The sequence below is a fragment of the Meleagris gallopavo genome, chromosome 14 (genome assembly GCF_000146605.3).
Source record: "Meleagris gallopavo isolate NT-WF06-2002-E0010 breed Aviagen turkey brand Nicholas breeding stock chromosome 14, Turkey_5.1, whole genome shotgun sequence".
Lineage (NCBI taxonomy): Eukaryota > Metazoa > Chordata > Aves > Galliformes > Phasianidae > Meleagris > Meleagris gallopavo.
Window position 1 is genome coordinate 19107205 of NC_015024.2, and position 16829 is coordinate 19124033.

Here is a 16829-nt window from a genome sequence, read left to right on the forward strand (position 1 = left end):
CATACTTGGTCATGCTCGCGCTGCGCAGGCACGGGAGCGCGGGTGCAGCCCGGAGGCTCCGCCGGACCCGGCGCGCTGCGGTTCTGGGTTTCTTTTTGGGGTTCTGGCCGGCTGCACGATGCCGCGTGTACCGGGCTGCTGCCCCGGGGAAGGCTTGCACGTGGGATGCGGCCCCGCACCGCGGGCAGCGTTTGTTCCTTAATGCTGAATGGGTTACATCGGAGCCGGACTCAAAATGGAGGTGTCATCCATAAACGAGAGGGGAGCTCCTCCTCGGCTCCTTTCGGACACCCGTCCCCGTGCTCGGATGTGATAACCGAGCGTCCGTTGCTCAGGGTCTCGGGCTGCTGTATATTTCCTGCTCCCAAGAGAGCAGATGGTTACAGAACTTCTCACTGTGCGTTTTGTCGTTGTCCCTGTAGGAAATTACATTGGCCGGCAGTCAGAGATCTTGTTGTTTTTCTCCTAAGCTGGAGTGAGAAGTACTTGTGTGGTTTTGCTCATGGGAGAGAAAAATGCAATCAGAAATGTCATTTGTGCCAAATACTGTCCTATGTTAATGAAATGCAAATAAATTTGATTGCGTGGTGGATACGGAATGAAGAGCAGAGGAGTGTTCTTTAATAAAGGGACACCAGAGCATCAGGAGGAGGACATGGAACGCTCAGGGCTGGCAGTGCTTCAGAGCAGCAGTAAATATTGATACCTTTTCTCTAGAACAGAAAAAAAGCTCTGCGAGGGCTCTGGGTGAGGAGAGGGCGGCCATCCCAGCTGCCAGGACGTGTACCAGCCCAGGGAGCAGGAGGGTGTGAGAGGGGCGAGGTTGGGCTGAACAGTGCAGCTCTAAATATAGCCGGGCGAATTTTCAAGGTAGAGAGGATCTTTTTATAAGGTATAGAGGGACTTTTTTTAAGGTACTGAAGTTTAAAGGTCCGGTATGGAGCCGTGATTTTTTTCCATTTTTGAGCTAGGCCTTCTCTGCGTGTGGGACCGTGCTGTCAGTGCTGGAGGTGTCAAGGAACACAGCCAGGCACATCTCAGTTCCCATGCTTGGTTTCCTAGGTCTGACAGTTGGTCAAAAACCACTCTTGTTTTTTCCAGCGTACTTAACTGTGTTCATTTAGGCACTGGGAAAATGCACAATGGGTCCCATCCCACAGTGCCAGTTTCAGCTGTGGCTTGCCCCATCCTCATCAAATATTTTTAGAAGAGAATGTCTGTTTCTTATTTTCAGAGACTTTTTAGCCAAAGCCTTTTCACCAGCTGCCTCGCTCTGAGTTTTCTTCTTGTCAGAAAGTATCAGTTCTATGTACTGTCTTTTTAATTAGAGCATAAAAGATGGTAGGTTAGTCTTTGAAAATCTGTTTTTGTACAAAGACTTATTGTCAAGAGGAGGAGATGCATTTGTGTCTGTGTATCAGCCAGTCCACTTCTGCTACATTTCTTTCAGATTTATGGCCACCAATGACCTGATGGTGGAACTGCAAAAAGATTCTATAAAACTAGATGAAGACAGTGAGAAAAAAGTCGTGAAAATGCTTTTGAAATTGCTGGAAGACAAAAATGGGGAAGTACAGAACCTCGCTGTCAAATGGTAAGAGCTGCGTCAGAAATTTCCGTATTCACTGGCAATTACAGGGCTGTCACAGACTCCCCTGAGTGCTGGAATGGAGCCTGCTCCTGCTGCGTTGGCACCTGCTCCAGCATCCCCTCCTGGGGGCTTTCCCTCACCTGCTGCACACGCGAGTTTCTTTTCCTGTTGGGATCCAGGCAGGGTGATGCCTTTGTTCAAGCAGTAGGTGACTTCAGAAGTAGTTGAGTTCTTACCAAATTGTGAGGCAGCATGCCTGAGATTTAATTTCTTTAGAGAGAAGCTCAGTTTAAAGTTTTGGGACATCGAGCTCCTCTCCTTTAGAAAGGTTTGAAGTCCAGTGCTGAATTTCCCAGTGGCCTTGTCATTGTTACAGATGGTATTAAGCGGATGACAGGTACAGCCCTTTTTGCTGACATATGGTTACTGCTTTACATTTTTTAACTAATCAGCCATAATTGCAAACAAATGCTGTCAAACACTTTATGCACAATTTTGAATACAACCTCACAAGCAGGAAACATAGGTTGCTAAAAGTTGTAATAATGGTAGTAAGAATAGTAACAGCAATAAAAAGTGCAGAGTGAAGGGAGCAGACTTCCCATAGCAGTTCTGAGCCTTGGCTAAGGAGGAGGCTTTCACACATGTGGCAGAGAGCAATAGGTAGTTAATAGTGTGTAAAAGCCATCTGGCATTTGTTCTAGAAGACAGTTTCTTATGACTGATTTTGTTTCAAAACCTGACTTGGGAAAGCAGTCCTCTTCATGTTCATTCTCATTTGGTTCTCCTTCTGCAGTCTGGGCCCACTGGTTGGCAAAGTGAAGGAGTACCAGGTGGAAACCATTGTGGACACACTGTGCACAAACATGTTATCGGACAAGGAACAGCTGCGGGACATCTCCAGCATTGGTCTGAAAACAGTCATCTCTGAGTTGCCGCCGGCTTCTACAGGTAAAACATTTGTCCCTGTCTGGTAGATTGAGGCAAAAGGGAATCATAGCCTTTGGGAAGCAGGAAGATGGGTGGGTCAGAGCCTGAACGTTATAAATTCCTTATTCACTAGCTGGAGGAGAAGAAATGAAGGAAGAAGGAAAGAAAGATCAATCTGAAATACTGCTATGGGTAGAGATGAGATGACATGAAATCTCTTGAGCTGGTCGCTGTGAGGATACTGCATCTGAAACTGCATCTGAGAGAAATCCGCTTATGTTTCTGCAGTCCTAAGGCATTCAGTGCGAGTTGAGATCCAGCTGCTCAGGACATACCTGGCATTCACGGAGATGTAAGTCTCCTCTGCAGCCATTCCATGTATCTGCTGCTCCTTTATGGCAGGTTGCCACAGCAGTGCTGCCCGCCTGTGTTAGAGGCTGGGAGGAGACTGAGGATTAGTTTGCAAATTACTAAATTTCATCACAGAGCTGAGGGGCTGTTTCTGCTATGATTGCTCTCCCTGTACAGAAAACACTGATGTGTTGAATCTGAATATTTTCAAGTTAAAAACAGGGGAAAAAGAAACTTTCAGAAAACTCCCCCCCAGCTCTGCTCCATGAGTTCCATGGCAGGGGCTGCCCACTCTGTGCCACCATCTGGGTAGAAGACTCTCCAAAATGAGGAGCTCCTTCAGGAGCATCAACAAGCTGTACTGCAGCTGGAGGCTCCTTGCTGCTGGCAATGTCTGTCCTTCACCTCAAACAAAAGCTGGCTGACTGCTGCTCTTGTCATCTCTTCCTGTGGTGAATTGTTATTTTCAGTGTAGGATTGAGACCTCTTTTTAAGTGACGGGAAAAATCTCTCTCTTGCAGGTTCCACCATAACAGCAAATGTATGCAAAAAGATCACAGCCCAGCTGACAGGAGCTATTGGAAAGCAGGAGGATGTATCTGTGCAGCTGGAGGCTCTTGACATCCTGTCAGATATGTTGAGCAGGTACCAAAGGATTTCCTTTGGCAGCTGGGTACAGCAAGGGGCTGCACTGTGTGTGTTTGCTTTTGATTTCTGTATTTCCCTAATCTTACTCTGTGGGCTTAAAACTGAAGGATTTGGGTTGGCTGCCACTGGGGAATATCTCAGCAGAGCAGATTGCCCAGCAGGAATGAGGGGCTGCATGCTGAGCCCCTCTGTGCTGGGCAATAGTGGTAACAGTAGTGATGGATCCCACAGAGGCTCTGTTTAAAAAAAATAAAAAAATAAAAAAAAAATAAGGCAAGTGAGGGCAAAGCGGGGAAGTTTATTTTAGCCCTCTGATCTGATTGCACATGCATTTTTTTTCCTGGCTGCCTCTTTCTCTTGTTACATAAGTCAGAGTGACAGTGTCATATGTCAGCTGCATGCAGGAAATTATTGACGAAACCCCAGGTCATCTAGAAGGACTCAATCAAAATCAAATTACTCCATGATGAAGACAAAAAACCTTTCCCTGTTTTCCCCAGTACAAGTCAGTGTTCAAACCCAGGATGCCAAAACCACCCTTTTGCTCTCCCTTCCCCTTCATAGCTGAAGAGTTTGTATGTTTTTTGCTGGTATAGGAGCTTTTCCTCTGACATGCTGACTTTCAAATTCTACCTTGTTCTGTTGGTTGCAGGCTGGGGGGAACTCTCTACTCTTTCCATTCTTCCATCCTGAACTGTCTCCTTCCTCAGCTAACGAGCCCCAGGTTGGCAGTACGTAAAAGAGCCATCATTGCTTTGGGTCATCTCGTCCTGACCTGCAGTGGGAACATCTTCTCGGAGCTTGCAGAGCATCTTATTGCTGAGCTGAAGAAGAATGAGTCTACTTCAACTACCAGGACATACATTCAGTGTATCGCTGGCATCAGTAGGCAGGCTGGACACCGCATAGGTAGGACAGTGGTTTGAAACGATGCTGGAAACAGGCACGCATTTTAAAGCAGCTTTCTTTCAGTGGTAAAATAAATGCATTTGGTCTGTTCCTGATGTGTTAGTGGGTTGTGCTTTGGGATTCTCTCTGTGGTCCTGATTTGGCGTTGGTCTACACTTGGGAGGAGACACCAAACGAACTCTCTGGCTGCCATTCTACAGTGCGTTTCATCTCAAGGTCTTTTTCACTAGCCTGGTCTGAATTAATGCGTCTGTGAATGATGGCAGTGGATTCACCTCATTTTAAAGAAGAGGAGAAATGTAGGATAGCGAGTCTGAAAGATCTGCCAGAACTGACATTCAGCCCTGGAAGACTTCTAGATGTAGCTCTTTCTATGACTGAAGGGCCAGGTCATCTACTGAAAATCCCTGCAGGGCTGCTTGTTGGTGGGCTGCTGGCTCCTTGCCTAAGGGATCCAAGTGGGGAATGCTGTGCCAGGCACATGAAGGAAGTAACAGGTGGCTGACATTGTTTACCGCTGCTTGCTTTGTCTTTCCCAGGAGAACATCTGGAGAAGATAATTCCTCTGATTGTTCGGTTCTGTAACGTGGACGATGATGAGTTGAGAGAGTACTGCTTTCAGGCATTTGAGTCTTTTGTGAGAAGGTGTGTATCCTTGAACAGCTGCACCATCCTTTGCATTGATGTCCTTCTGGTGTAAATATGTCTACTTACAGTGTCCTGGGTTGAGTATCTTCCTACATACATTCCTGTTGGGGAAGATAGTTCACAAATAACATTTCTTCTTCACATGCAGAGTTGGGCATGATTTATGAGCTACATTTCCTTAATGTATAAAAGTGTATTTTCTGTATTGGTTTTGCAGAACTAGGAGTTTTTCTTGTCTTTGGAGGATAGCTTGAGAAAGAGGGTTCTCGGTGCAGGGAGGGAGTGGAAGACAAGAAGGGAGGTCATACAGAGGAGATGCAGCTTTCCTGACATTTGGTCAGAAGTTCAGGGCTTGTCTTGGAGAAGCAGCCCTGCAGAGCTGCTGAGTTTTTCTCCCATGGGTAGCAGACTGAACCAGGTGTTCACAGATAGTTTTTTTTTCCGGGGTATTTTTTTTTTTCTTCCTTATAGAAACCTTATAGAAATCCTCCCCAGGAGAATGTGGTATTGCTTCATGCACGGTAAGAAAAGGACTTAACTCATATTAACAAAATGCTTAAGCAGTCTGGGAAGCATTTTGGAACCCTTTTCAGATGGACTGTATTAGTTGAATATTTAAAATTGCTTATTACTCATTTTATTAACTCTAACTCTTAGAATTTTTATTTGTCATGATAGGTGCCCAAAAGAAATTGACCCTCACATCCCAAACGTGATGAGTCTATGCTTGAAGTACATCACCTTTGACCCGAACTACAACTATGACAACGAGGAGGAAGAAGAGGAAGAAAAGATGGAAACTGAAAATGGGGAGGATGAAGAACAAGGTGCCTGCTTGTGAGGATGACTGTGCTTAGCAGAACACTGGTTTGCATTTCTCCCCTTCCTGCTCTCTCACTCTCTGGGATGTTACTTTTCAGATCTGTCTCAAGACAGTGCTCTTGATTTGGTTGTTTCAATTTACCAATGGTAATAACAAGCTGCTCAGATCTCTGCCTGCCTGAGCAACGGGGAGAACACTGAATCTATACTCTGAGCTATCAGAGAGCTAGGTGGAGGAAGCGTTGCCTTTCTTGCCCTGCTGACTTAGTAGTAATCTCTTAGAGCACGTACAGCGAGCAGCCATGCTTCACGCTTGGAAATCCTGAGGAGCAACAGCTCTGACGTCTTGGCTGTTGGAAGCACTTCCTTGTGCTCTCAGCAGTGCCAGTGCTGCTTGCAGCCTGCCAGGCAGAACTCAGACTCTGGCTCCGAGCAGCTGATGTGATGTGTGTGGGCTGTTAGTCGAGGGAGGTGTCATTTTTGAGCCTTCTGAAGTCTGAGCTTCCACTGGTGGCACCAAGCATTTGAACCAGCTGTAACCCAGATTCCTGTTTCTCCTGATAATTTAGCTGTAGTAGATCCATGCACATGTGAGTTAGATATCTCCTTACTGGGATCCTAACAAAATGGTATTTCTTGAAAAGAAAGATGTTATGAGGAAATCTAAAAATTGCAGTTAACAGTTACCTTATGGGTTTCTTACTGCATCTGCTGGGGTGCTGTGCAGTATTGTTTTTGGATTATATGATCTCTGGAGGTCCCTTCCAGCCCCTACAGTTCTGTGGTTCTGTGACCTGCTGTTTGAATGAAAGGCTGCCATTTAGTATAACAGTTTCAGTTCAACCTAATTCAGCCTACGGATATTGTAGCCACGCCATTGTTATTATTATAAGGCAGCTATTTTTTACTGCTCTGTAGCAGAAAGAAGCAAAGCTACAGTCCTGGACCCTTGAAAGTACCACCATTAGAAACATCTCAGTCACCAGTGAAAGCAATCTGATACTGTCTTAACAGGGGTCTTCTGTCTACTTTCTGAATCTGTTTAGCTTGGTCAGATAACAGGTGTATGTTTAAATACTTTCACGTATAGAAAGCATCTTGTAATGTCTGTATTTATAGCTGCATGAAGTGCGTGGCAGCTAAGAGCAAAGTTAGAACAGCTTCCTTGAAAGGAGGGCATGTTTGTTGACTTTCATGCTAATCAGGGTAAGATCCTGGCAGGCTTCCTGGAGAGTGTGTTAGTTGTTCTGCCAGTAGCATTGTAAATTGTTTGCTATTTTGTGCCACTCAAGGATTGCTAAGACAAATATTTATGTATTTCTGCCTTTAAAATCAGAGGACCTCATTCTTTCTTCAAAACAAAAGCCTTGATGCCTGAGCTGACCTGGCTTCCCCAGTAAGTGGAGTAATATTAAGGTTTGTTCTGCCAGCTCTCACTTGAAACAGAAGAATCTGAACTCACATCAGCCCTGGGTCACACTGCTGTCTCTGGTGACATCTATAGGGACAGGCTATTCTGGACAATTTCACATGTGTGAGTTACTGGCACCTGTTTGTTTAGTCAGCCAGAGGCTTAGACTCTGAGGCATCAGGTGATGGTCTACTTCTGATTTGCTCCTGACAATGCACCTTGTTTTCCCTTCTCTTCCTTCCAGAAAGCGATGATGAGTACAGTGATGATGATGACATCAGTTGGAAAGTCCGCAGGGCTGCAGCAAAGTGCCTGGAGGCCATTGTCAGCAGCAGGCACGATCTCCTTCAGGACTTCTACAAAACCCTTTCTCCAGTTTTGATAAGCAGATTTAAGGAGAGAGAGGAGAATGTCAAAGCTGACATCTTCAGTGCTTATATCTCGTTGCTGAAGCAAACGCTGCCCATCCAGAGCTGGCTGCATGCTTCAGATGACTCTGGCAAAGATGATGTTTCCCTGACAATGCTTCAGAACCAGGTGTGTGAGGAGATGGTGGGCTGGATGACAGCAGAAAGCAATAAAGAGAAGTAGATAGTGTACCACTGATGAATGTGCCTAACAGTCAAGCTTGAGAACAAAGCTTGCTGAAGGAGCCCTTGGGCAGATCACCAGAAGGTACTGGCTCCCAAGGGTTAACAATTCCCCCCTTTTTTTTCAGTTCATTCTTTTTACCATTCCTGGGAGTGAGAGCTGAGGCAGTGCAGAAGCACTCAGTTGTATGCATTGTTCCCCTGGGTCAGCCTCTGACCTGTTTTTAGACTGTACAAGACACACTGGCCTTTGGCTAAAATGATGATTTTGTTGTATTTCTTAAAGCTTCTGTGTTAGGGGATAACACCAGCACCAGAAAGGTTTGCTAGGGATTCTGTTTGTAGAATATGGAAGAATAAAGTCCCCTCCAGCTCATCAGTTTGCGTATTTTTTCTTCACGCGCACTGTCTTGTAATCTTTCCCGTCTTGTTTTCTAATGAACAATTCCACTGTTGACTGCTGAATCCTGACAGTTTTCTTGCTGTGCTATTAGTGCTTCTGGCTCAGCTGAGCAGCCTGCTTTGGTAACATAGCTCTGTGCTCTGGAAGCTGGGATGACCAATGTGTTTCTTTCTGGTTTGTTTTTCCACATTGCAGGTTCCCAACATTGTCAAGGCCTTGCACAAGCAGCTCAAAGACAAGAGCGTCAAGTCCAGGCAGGGTTGTTTCAGCCTCCTGACGGAGCTGGCCAATGTTCTTCCTGGTTGCCTGGCAGAGCACATCCCTGCATTAGTGCCTGGTAAAGCTTGTCCACGATCCGTGGTTGGCTCTGTTAGTTGGTGTCACAGCATGTGTGCTCCTGACCTGTGTGTTCATATTTTATTCCTGTGTATTGTCTCTGTTCAGCTTCAAGGCGCGCATGTCAAGTTCTTGTCCATGTTGATACATTTAGCAGTTCCCAGATCAGTCCCTAGTTCTGTCTACCACTGACAGCCAGGATAAGAATACCAGCTTCATTTCCACAGTCCCTGGAGGAGGTGTCCTTAAGAGGGCATGTTCCAGCCTCCTTTGAAATTAGCTAGAATTACTTGCTAGCCTGCTGAGGTCAGTAACAAGTGACTTTTTCTTTTACAAAATGTAGTGGTATTAACAAATATATTCATATTACCAATAATTTGATGTGTTCCCTCACATTTTTCACAGAGCTTTCCTTGCCTGTAAGTTCATGAAGTATCTCAGACTGCTGAAAGGCTCGTAGTACTGAGGGTCTGCTTTGGCTTTTGGAGTGACTGTGTAGTAAACGTATAAAAAGTCTCCTGTGCTTCTTTCTGTCCTTCTTTCTTAGGAATCAGTGCTTGCAGGACGTTTGTAATCAGAAAGCCAAGCACAACTTCAGGGATAGCAAGCAGTGTTGTGTTTCTGATTAAGTCAGAAAATGGATTTGGAAGTATGTGACATTTAGGAAGGAAGTCAGTCTGCTAACGATCCACAGTTACATTGCTGGCAAAACTAACAGAAGTCATAAAAGAAGTCATAAGACTTCGCACAGAAGAATAAAGGAAAAACTCAGAAAGGGACATTACGGCTGCGTGGGGTTTCTGCTGAGAATAAATGTTCCCAGTCTTAACATTGTCAGTCTTATTTGCATTTTGATAACAGTCCCTCCTTACCTCAGCCCAGGATGACTTTTCTTACTAAATTTTAAAAAGTTTTTGTAGCCAGCTGTCCGTGTCTGCTGCAAAGAGTAATTGTGTTTGAATTGCTTCTTCCTTGAAAGCAGAACGAGTGCAAAGATAATAGTTCTTTGGAATAGTAAATATAATTTGAGTAGGGAGAGGAAAGAAAAGATTCAGATTGTGCCCATTTTCTGAGGGCGGCTTTGGTGGCTATTTTCCCAATAGAAACCACCAGTTGAAATAGGACGGCATTCATTCTTGTCTCTTCTGCACAGGCATTGTTTTCTCCTTGGCCGATAAATCCAACTCCTCCAACATGAGAATCGATGCGCTGTCTTTCCTTCATGTCCTTCTTTGCAACCACCAGCCAGAGGCATTTCATCCTCACATCAAAAGCCTGTTACCTCCAGTTGTGGCCTGTATAGGAGACCCCTTCTATAAGATCACTTCAGAAGCTCTGCTGGTTGCTCAGCAGCTTGTGAAGGTTATCAGGCCTCTGGACAAACCTTGCACTTTTGATGCCAAGCCGTACGTGAAGGACCTTTTTCCCGGTACTCTGAAACGATTGAAGGCAGCTGACATTGACCAGGAGGTCAAAGAGCGTGCTATCTCGTGTATGGGACAAATCATTTACAGTCTGGGAGACCATTTGAGCACTGACCTGCAGCCAACATTGAAGATATTTCTGGAGAGGCTCAAAAATGAAATCACCCGCTTGACAGCAGTTAAAGCATTAACTCTCATTGCCAGTTCTCCGCTTAAAATAGACTTAAGACCTATCCTAGGGGAAGGCTTCCCCATTCTAGCTTCCTTCTTGAGAAAGAATCAACGTGCCTTGAAACTCAGCACTCTGGCCGCTCTGGATATTCTGGTGAAGAACTACAGTGACAGCCTTAAGCCTGCCATGATAGAGTCTGTTCTTACAGAGCTCCCTGCCTTAATCAGTGAGAATGACATGCACGTTTCCCAGGTGGCGATCGCATTCCTTACTACTTTAGCTAAGGTTTATCCATCCTGCATCTCTAAGATCACTGGTTCAGTTCTTGCTGAAATCTTGCAGCTTGTCCACTCACCTTTGCTTCAAGGAGGGGCTCTGAACGCTATCATTGACTTCTTCCAGGCTCTGGTTCTGACAAAGGCAGCGGCTGTGGGCTACTCGGAGCTGTTGAAGCAGCTGACTGCACCCGTGTACTCCTCGGGTCCGCCTGGGGCATCGGCAGCGTTACACAAACAGGCGTATTATTCTGCTGCTAAGTGCGTGGCAGCCCTTTCCTCAGCCTGCCCCAAAGAAGCCCCTGGGACAGTGAACCAGTTTATCCAGGACGTAAAAAGCCCCAAATGCAGCGCTGCTGTAAAGGTGCTAGCCTTCCTTTCGCTGGCAGAGATGGGGCGCACCACGAACCTTACGAGTGCTCAGAAGGAGCTCAAAACTGTCATCCTGGAAGCGTTCGCTTCCCCCAGCGAAGAGGTGAAATCTGCTGCTTCCTATGCACTGGGGAACATCAGTGTTGGAAATCTTAAGGAGTATCTTCCCTTCATGCTGAAAGAGATTGAAAGCCAGCCAAAGAGACAGTACCTCCTGCTGCACTCTTTAAAAGAAGTCATTAGCTCTTCCCCAGCCGACAGCCTCAAGCCTTACGTGGAGGATATTTGGGCTCTGCTTTTTAAGCACTGCGAGTGCTCAGAGGAAGGGACGCGCAACGTGGTGGCCGAGTGCTTGGGGAAGCTGACTCTGGTGGATCCCTCTGAGCTGCTGCCTCGGCTGAAAAAGCAGCTGTCATCAGGTAATGATATGAAGAGCAGTGCTGAGATGGAGTGGTGCTTTGTTTTGCTGGATGGTCCTCTTGTAAACCACTGGTGAGAGAAAGGCAGTCCAGAGAGGTGAAAAGAAGACAAGGGATCTTTGCGAGGGGTTCAGAGGAGTACTGCATTGCTGGGCTGTGGGAGGTGGCTCACAGCAGGGACTGAACAAAGACATTGTGCTGGGAGAGGCTGTTCAGACAAATCCGCAGCCCGCTTTTCAATGTACGTCTGCTGAAACTGAGAGCAGAATACATGCTACAAAGTTAAAGTGACGATTTTGTCTCTTGATCTGTCACTGTTTTCTTCTTTCCATCTTTGTCACAGGCTCTCCGCATGCCCGCAGTACGGTGGTGACTGCAGTCAAATTCACAATTGCAGACCATCCTCAACCTATTGATGCTCTCCTGAAAGGCTGCATAGGTAAGCTAGTAAAAGTCACAGGGTGAGCCAGGAACAGGTTTTGGCTTTCATTAACAGCTCAGGGATTTTTCACACCTAATCCAGTTATTTTTCTGCAGTGCTTCTCTGCTTTTGGCACTCAGGAGGAGCACTGTCACGTGGGCCCTTGCTAAATGTTGTGATACTCTGCTATTGGGCATCCCGTGGGTGGCTGAGATTTTTAGGAAGCATTAACTCCCTCTGCTTTCAAACGTAAGATTCAAGCATTATGCAGACAGGATCTTGTGAAACACAACCTAAATTAAGGCCTTATACCTTGTAGGGAGCCTCTGTCTCAGATCTGTTGTATGGAAGTAGGCCTTGTATTTCTGAGAAGTCTTATTGGAGCAAAGTAGATCTAAGCAAGAAAAAAGAACGCCGTGCTTGAATTCTGAACCTTCTGATGTGACTTTAAGGGAAGGTCTGTGGTAGCTAGAATCTTGCTACTTGTGTATCTTTATGCCCATATGCAAAAAAGTCACAATTCTTCTATTTACTATATCCTGAATGAAAGTATCTCCAGTGTCTGTTAAACCATGCCCCTAAAGTTATTTCACCACAGCTATATCCAAGCTACATCAAAAATACACTGTAGTGTTCTTGTGTCAGTTACAATTGCTTCTTGGTGGACTTGTAAAACACTGCCTGATGTGTTCTCAACCCACAGGTAACTTCTTAAAAACCCTTCAAGATTCAGACCTGAATGTTCGACGTGTGGCTTTAGCCATGTTTAATTCTGCTGCTCATAACAAACCTTCTTTAATCCGGGACTTGCTAAATGCAGTTCTCCCCAGCTTATATAATGAAACAAAGGTCAGAAGAGAACTCATCCGAGAGGTATGTCATCAGTTTGTCCTGAGTGCAGTACAGCAGCAGCTCTGTGTGTGTGAAGCTGTCACGCTGCCTGCTGGTAGGTTACAGCTCTGTTTTTGTTCTTGTTTAAGGTAGAAATGGGGCCATTCAAACACACAGTGGATGATGGCCTTGATGTGAGGAAAGCTGCTTTTGAATGCATGTACACGCTGCTGGAAAGCTGTCTTGACCGGCTGGATATCTACGAGTACCTGAACCATGTGGAGGATGGACTGAAGGATCACTATGACATTCAGGTGGGGAGGTGCTCTGCCAAAACTGCTGTAGGACAGAGAAGTAACTGATGTTATTCAGCTCTAAGGGAGCCAGGGCACGACTCATAGCTTGATAGGAGCAAATTTCCTTTTCATTCTGTTTAATCTACCTCCACTTAGAAGGAGTACAGCAGTGGCACAATTGCTGGGCTGAACACAGCCTTCCTCAAAAGCTGAGCACCCCGCAGACACCTGGGAGCAGGGCGCCTGGGACCTGAGTCCAGCCGGGCACCTGTTGTACGTTGGCTGCTAGCAGGTGCATTTCTAATTATGACTCTTAACAAAGCCCCTCGCGGGAGTGCAGAGGAAAGCACTGAGGTACAGATGCCACGATGAGAGCACAGCCTTCTGCAGACAGGATCCATGCTGGAGTCAGGGCACTGGAGGGTGTAGCGAAGCGGCGCATTTTATCTTTCCTCCTTTGTCTAGATGCTGACTTTCATAATGCTGGCTCGGCTGTCCACACTCTGTCCTAATGCAGTTCTGCAGAGGCTGGAGCGACTGATCGAACCGCTCCGGGCAACCTGCTCCACAAAGGTGAGATCAGAGCGACGTGCTGGGGCTGCCTTCTGCCCCCTGTGCCTTAGCCCTCTGTTACTTCTTCTGAGCAACCTGCTCCCAAGTTCCTCTGCTTAGAAAATGATCTGCTCGCTCTGCTGATGTGGTCAGTGTTGTGCCGGCATCATCTTTTCTTAATCCCAACTGAAGATTCTGCTTTGGATTTTTAGGTAAAAGCTGGTTCGGTGAAACAGGAGTTTGAAAAGCAGGATGAATTGAAGCGATCAGCAATGAGAGCAGTAGCTGCTCTCCTGACCATCCCTGAAGTAGAGAAAAGTCCGGTGATGGCTGAATTTTCTTCTCAAATCAGATCCAGTCCTGAAATGGCATCGCTTTTTGAAAGTATTCAGAAAGACACTGCTTCTCTGCCCTCTACAGAATCAATGGACATGAGCTAAGGCTCTGCCCTGTATCCATTGCCTGCCTCACCATGCATGAACCAAGGGATGTGTCACAGTGGGCACAGTGAGGATGTCATCAAGCTGCTCTCTGGTGCAGCAGCTGCTTGGCAGTGAGTGCCAGCAGAAGTAGCTGCTTCTGGCTGCACCTGTGGGCACCAGGCATCTCGCTGCATTTTACCGTGACACGTGAGATGAAGGAAAGCATTGCCCCTGTGCAGGGAGGAGAGTAGATGTGAATGCTAAGTTTCAGCAAGCTTTTACAGGGTATGTCAAGCAATTTAGCATGATGCCATGCAAAATGAAAACCACGTCCTGGAGTATTTCCCTACTGAAGTGCAAAGAGAAATAGCTTAAAAGTTGTTGTTTTTTTTTTAACCACTGCACATGCACTTTTTACTCCAAATTGCCTGAAGAATGTATCGTTTCACTAAATAACATGGCTAAAATCTGCGTGTCTTTTAAGTAGTGATGTACACCATAAGCATAGGACCTTTGTCAAGAAGAGGAAGGAGACTTGCATGAGCAAAGCTGTACAAGCTGCAGCTGGACTGTTCTTACCAGGACATCCCAGCCTGTCTGTACAGGGCTAGATTCATAGATGTGATAGTTGGGTATTTCCACAGCTTTTCAGCAATACTTTTTTTTTTTTTTCTACTTTTTACTGCAGAATACCTCAATAGGCTGCCTTCCAAAAGAGACTGCAGGATTGTAGTACAATACAAATCATTTACTAAGCTTTTCTCTGCATTAAGCAGTGGCCTCTCTTTGCCTCTTGGAGGAGATCAGTGTTTGTAGTGAGTGACCACCACCGCAGCACCCATCTGCTCCAAATTCTGGTCGTTAAAGTACACAGCAGCAACACACATTAAGAGGGAAGCTCATATTGAGTGCTCCAGTATCACAGGTGAATCTCAGTAGCCAGAGTTGCTGAAACACAGTCCGCAGTACCTTCTGTCATTTGAAAACCTCTAAAGCAGATGTTTTGTTCTAATACTGCTTTGCAGAGGGGAAGAAAAGCCTTAAGAGAAAATGTAACAGCAAATTAGAGAACAGGGCCACCACGACACACTTCTTACAGCCATGGAGTTGTAATAAGTTTTCATTTCTCGTTTTTGACAGCGGTTGATGTGAAAAATATTTATAGTGCAGTGTTAAAGAATATCCACCCTGTTTGAGTGGTAACTTAAAATAAAAAATGTACCTATGAAGCCGTGTTCATTCCTGAATTCATTACTTATCACAGCAACATTACATTGCTAACGCTACTAGGAGCCCACAGAACAAGGGAACATCTGCTTGCACGACCTTTTCTTGGCCTCCACTAAGATGTCAGTTCCCTCCCTGCAGCATGATCAAGGTATGGCTCCAGGCCCCCTGAAGCACAAGTACCTGGAAGGAAGCAAATCTCCAGATAAGAGCAAGAGGTGCACTGCTGCAAGCTCACCGTCAGCACAAACCTCAGGTGCAAGTGGAGTCACAGCACTGTGTGCCAAGCCCTGAGAAACAGGCAACAGGCCAATGCTGATCAGTTTGTTTTTACACTTTATTAAATACATCCCAGATGTAGAAGCCAGCTTATTCATTTTCCTCACTACGCAGTCTGGCATTTGGATTGGTGATCTTGATGGCGAGCTGAGCCGCTCTCTCCACAATGACCTTCCGGTTCTTGGAAGACACGTTGTGAGCAATCTCTGCACAGTACGACCTGCAAGGAACAGACCATGTGTTAAGCCGGCCTCGACCCGATGTGTGGCAGCGGTGCAGGCAAAGCAATGGGAGCCATCCTGCCGACAGCAGAGCACAGGCGTTTAACAACAAGCCGCAGACAGAGGTTTGACAGCCTCAGGCTCCCCGGCCACCTTCCAGCGCTGCGGCGCTGAGTAAAGCAAGACAGTGGCTGTGTTCCCCAAAGCTGCACACCTCCCAGGTCTCCTGCCTCAGTGCCGTTATGGGATGGGCAGCACGGCAGCACACAGCTGCAGCACTGACTGCAGAACTGCAGCAACAACTCAGGGCAAGGATGGGGAATAAATCCAGGGACTTACTTGTTGCTCATCATGAGCACCTCCAGCTCTTTGACATTGTGGACCAGAAACTTCCTGAATCCCGTAGGCAGCATATGCTTTGTCTTCTTGTTGCTCCCATAACCAATGTTGGGCATCAGGATCTGGCCCTTGAACCTCCTGCGAACTCTGTTATCAATACCTCTCGGTTTCCGCCAGTTGCGCTGAAGGAATGTGGGAAGCATTTGGCATTCAGTTACAAAACTACATCAGTGTGAGAACGCCTGCACCAAGGTTTGCCAAAACAAACCTACAAAGATTCACTGCTGTATCACATCCCACCGGTCTCACACCTGCGCTACCACTGCCCAGCCCACAGCTGCAACACCTGACCTTTATGCTCTAATCCAACGCCAGCCCTCCTGGCAATCACAAACCCGACCCTCCCCAAAGTACTGCTGCAAGGAAGCTTCCGTAAGTTTCTACCTTGATCTTGACATAGCGATCAGACTGATGGCGGATGAACTTCTTGGTCCTCTTCTTAACGATCTTAGGCTTCACGAGAGGCCGGAGGGCAGGCATGGCAGCTGAGGGAAATGGAGCAGGATGAGAAAAGGCGCGACACGGCGGCGACGCATCACCCTGCCAACAAGGGCTGTCGCAGGGCTATCTTCCACCCCCTAGCCACTGCCAGAGCCAGGGAGGGAATGGGTGTTCCTCTGCAGTCTCTCTCCCTCCCGTGTCCGAAGCTGGCGGAGCACCACCAGCTCCCCAGATGCGATCTTGGGAGGCGACCCGCGCTCAGCTCCCCGCGCCCGCTCTCAGACGCTCCGATCCCCGCCCGCCGAGTTCAGGGCCCTCCCGGTTCCAGGGCAGCCCCGCGGCGGGCAGCAGCCGGAGCCCCTTTAAGGACGGGACGTTCCGAGCACCCACCCGGTTCAGACCCGACGGCGGCGCGGACCCGGCCCGGCACCCCCAGCAC

General features: G+C 46.9%; 2 protein-coding genes across 2 annotated transcripts; one reads left to right on the forward strand and one right to left on the reverse strand.

Annotated features, from left to right (window-relative positions):
* Positions 1–1424: 1424 nt before the first annotated feature.
* On the forward strand, positions 1425–15052 carry LOC100545074 (cullin-associated NEDD8-dissociated protein 1-like). Its single transcript, XM_010718776.3, has 14 exons — positions 1425–1594; positions 2388–2542; positions 3394–3517; positions 4173–4429; positions 4969–5074; positions 5756–5904; positions 7555–7847; positions 8499–8640; positions 9793–11301; positions 11645–11740; positions 12426–12595; positions 12703–12867; positions 13315–13422; positions 13614–15052. The coding sequence occupies exons 1-14, from the start codon at positions 1455–1457 to the stop codon at positions 13839–13841; spliced, it is 3642 nt and encodes a 1213-aa protein (XP_010717078.1). The 5' UTR covers positions 1425–1454; the 3' UTR covers positions 13842–15052.
* Positions 15053–15369: 317 nt separating this feature from the next.
* Positions 15370–16462, reverse strand: RPL32 (ribosomal protein L32). Its single transcript, XM_003210210.4, has 3 exons — positions 16334–16462; positions 15890–16071; positions 15370–15549 (listed from the first exon to the last, which is right to left on the reverse strand). The coding sequence occupies exons 1-3, from the start codon at positions 16427–16429 to the stop codon at positions 15420–15422; spliced, it is 408 nt and encodes a 135-aa protein (XP_003210258.1). The 5' UTR covers positions 16430–16462; the 3' UTR covers positions 15370–15419.
* Between the last annotated feature and the right edge of the window lie 367 nt (positions 16463–16829).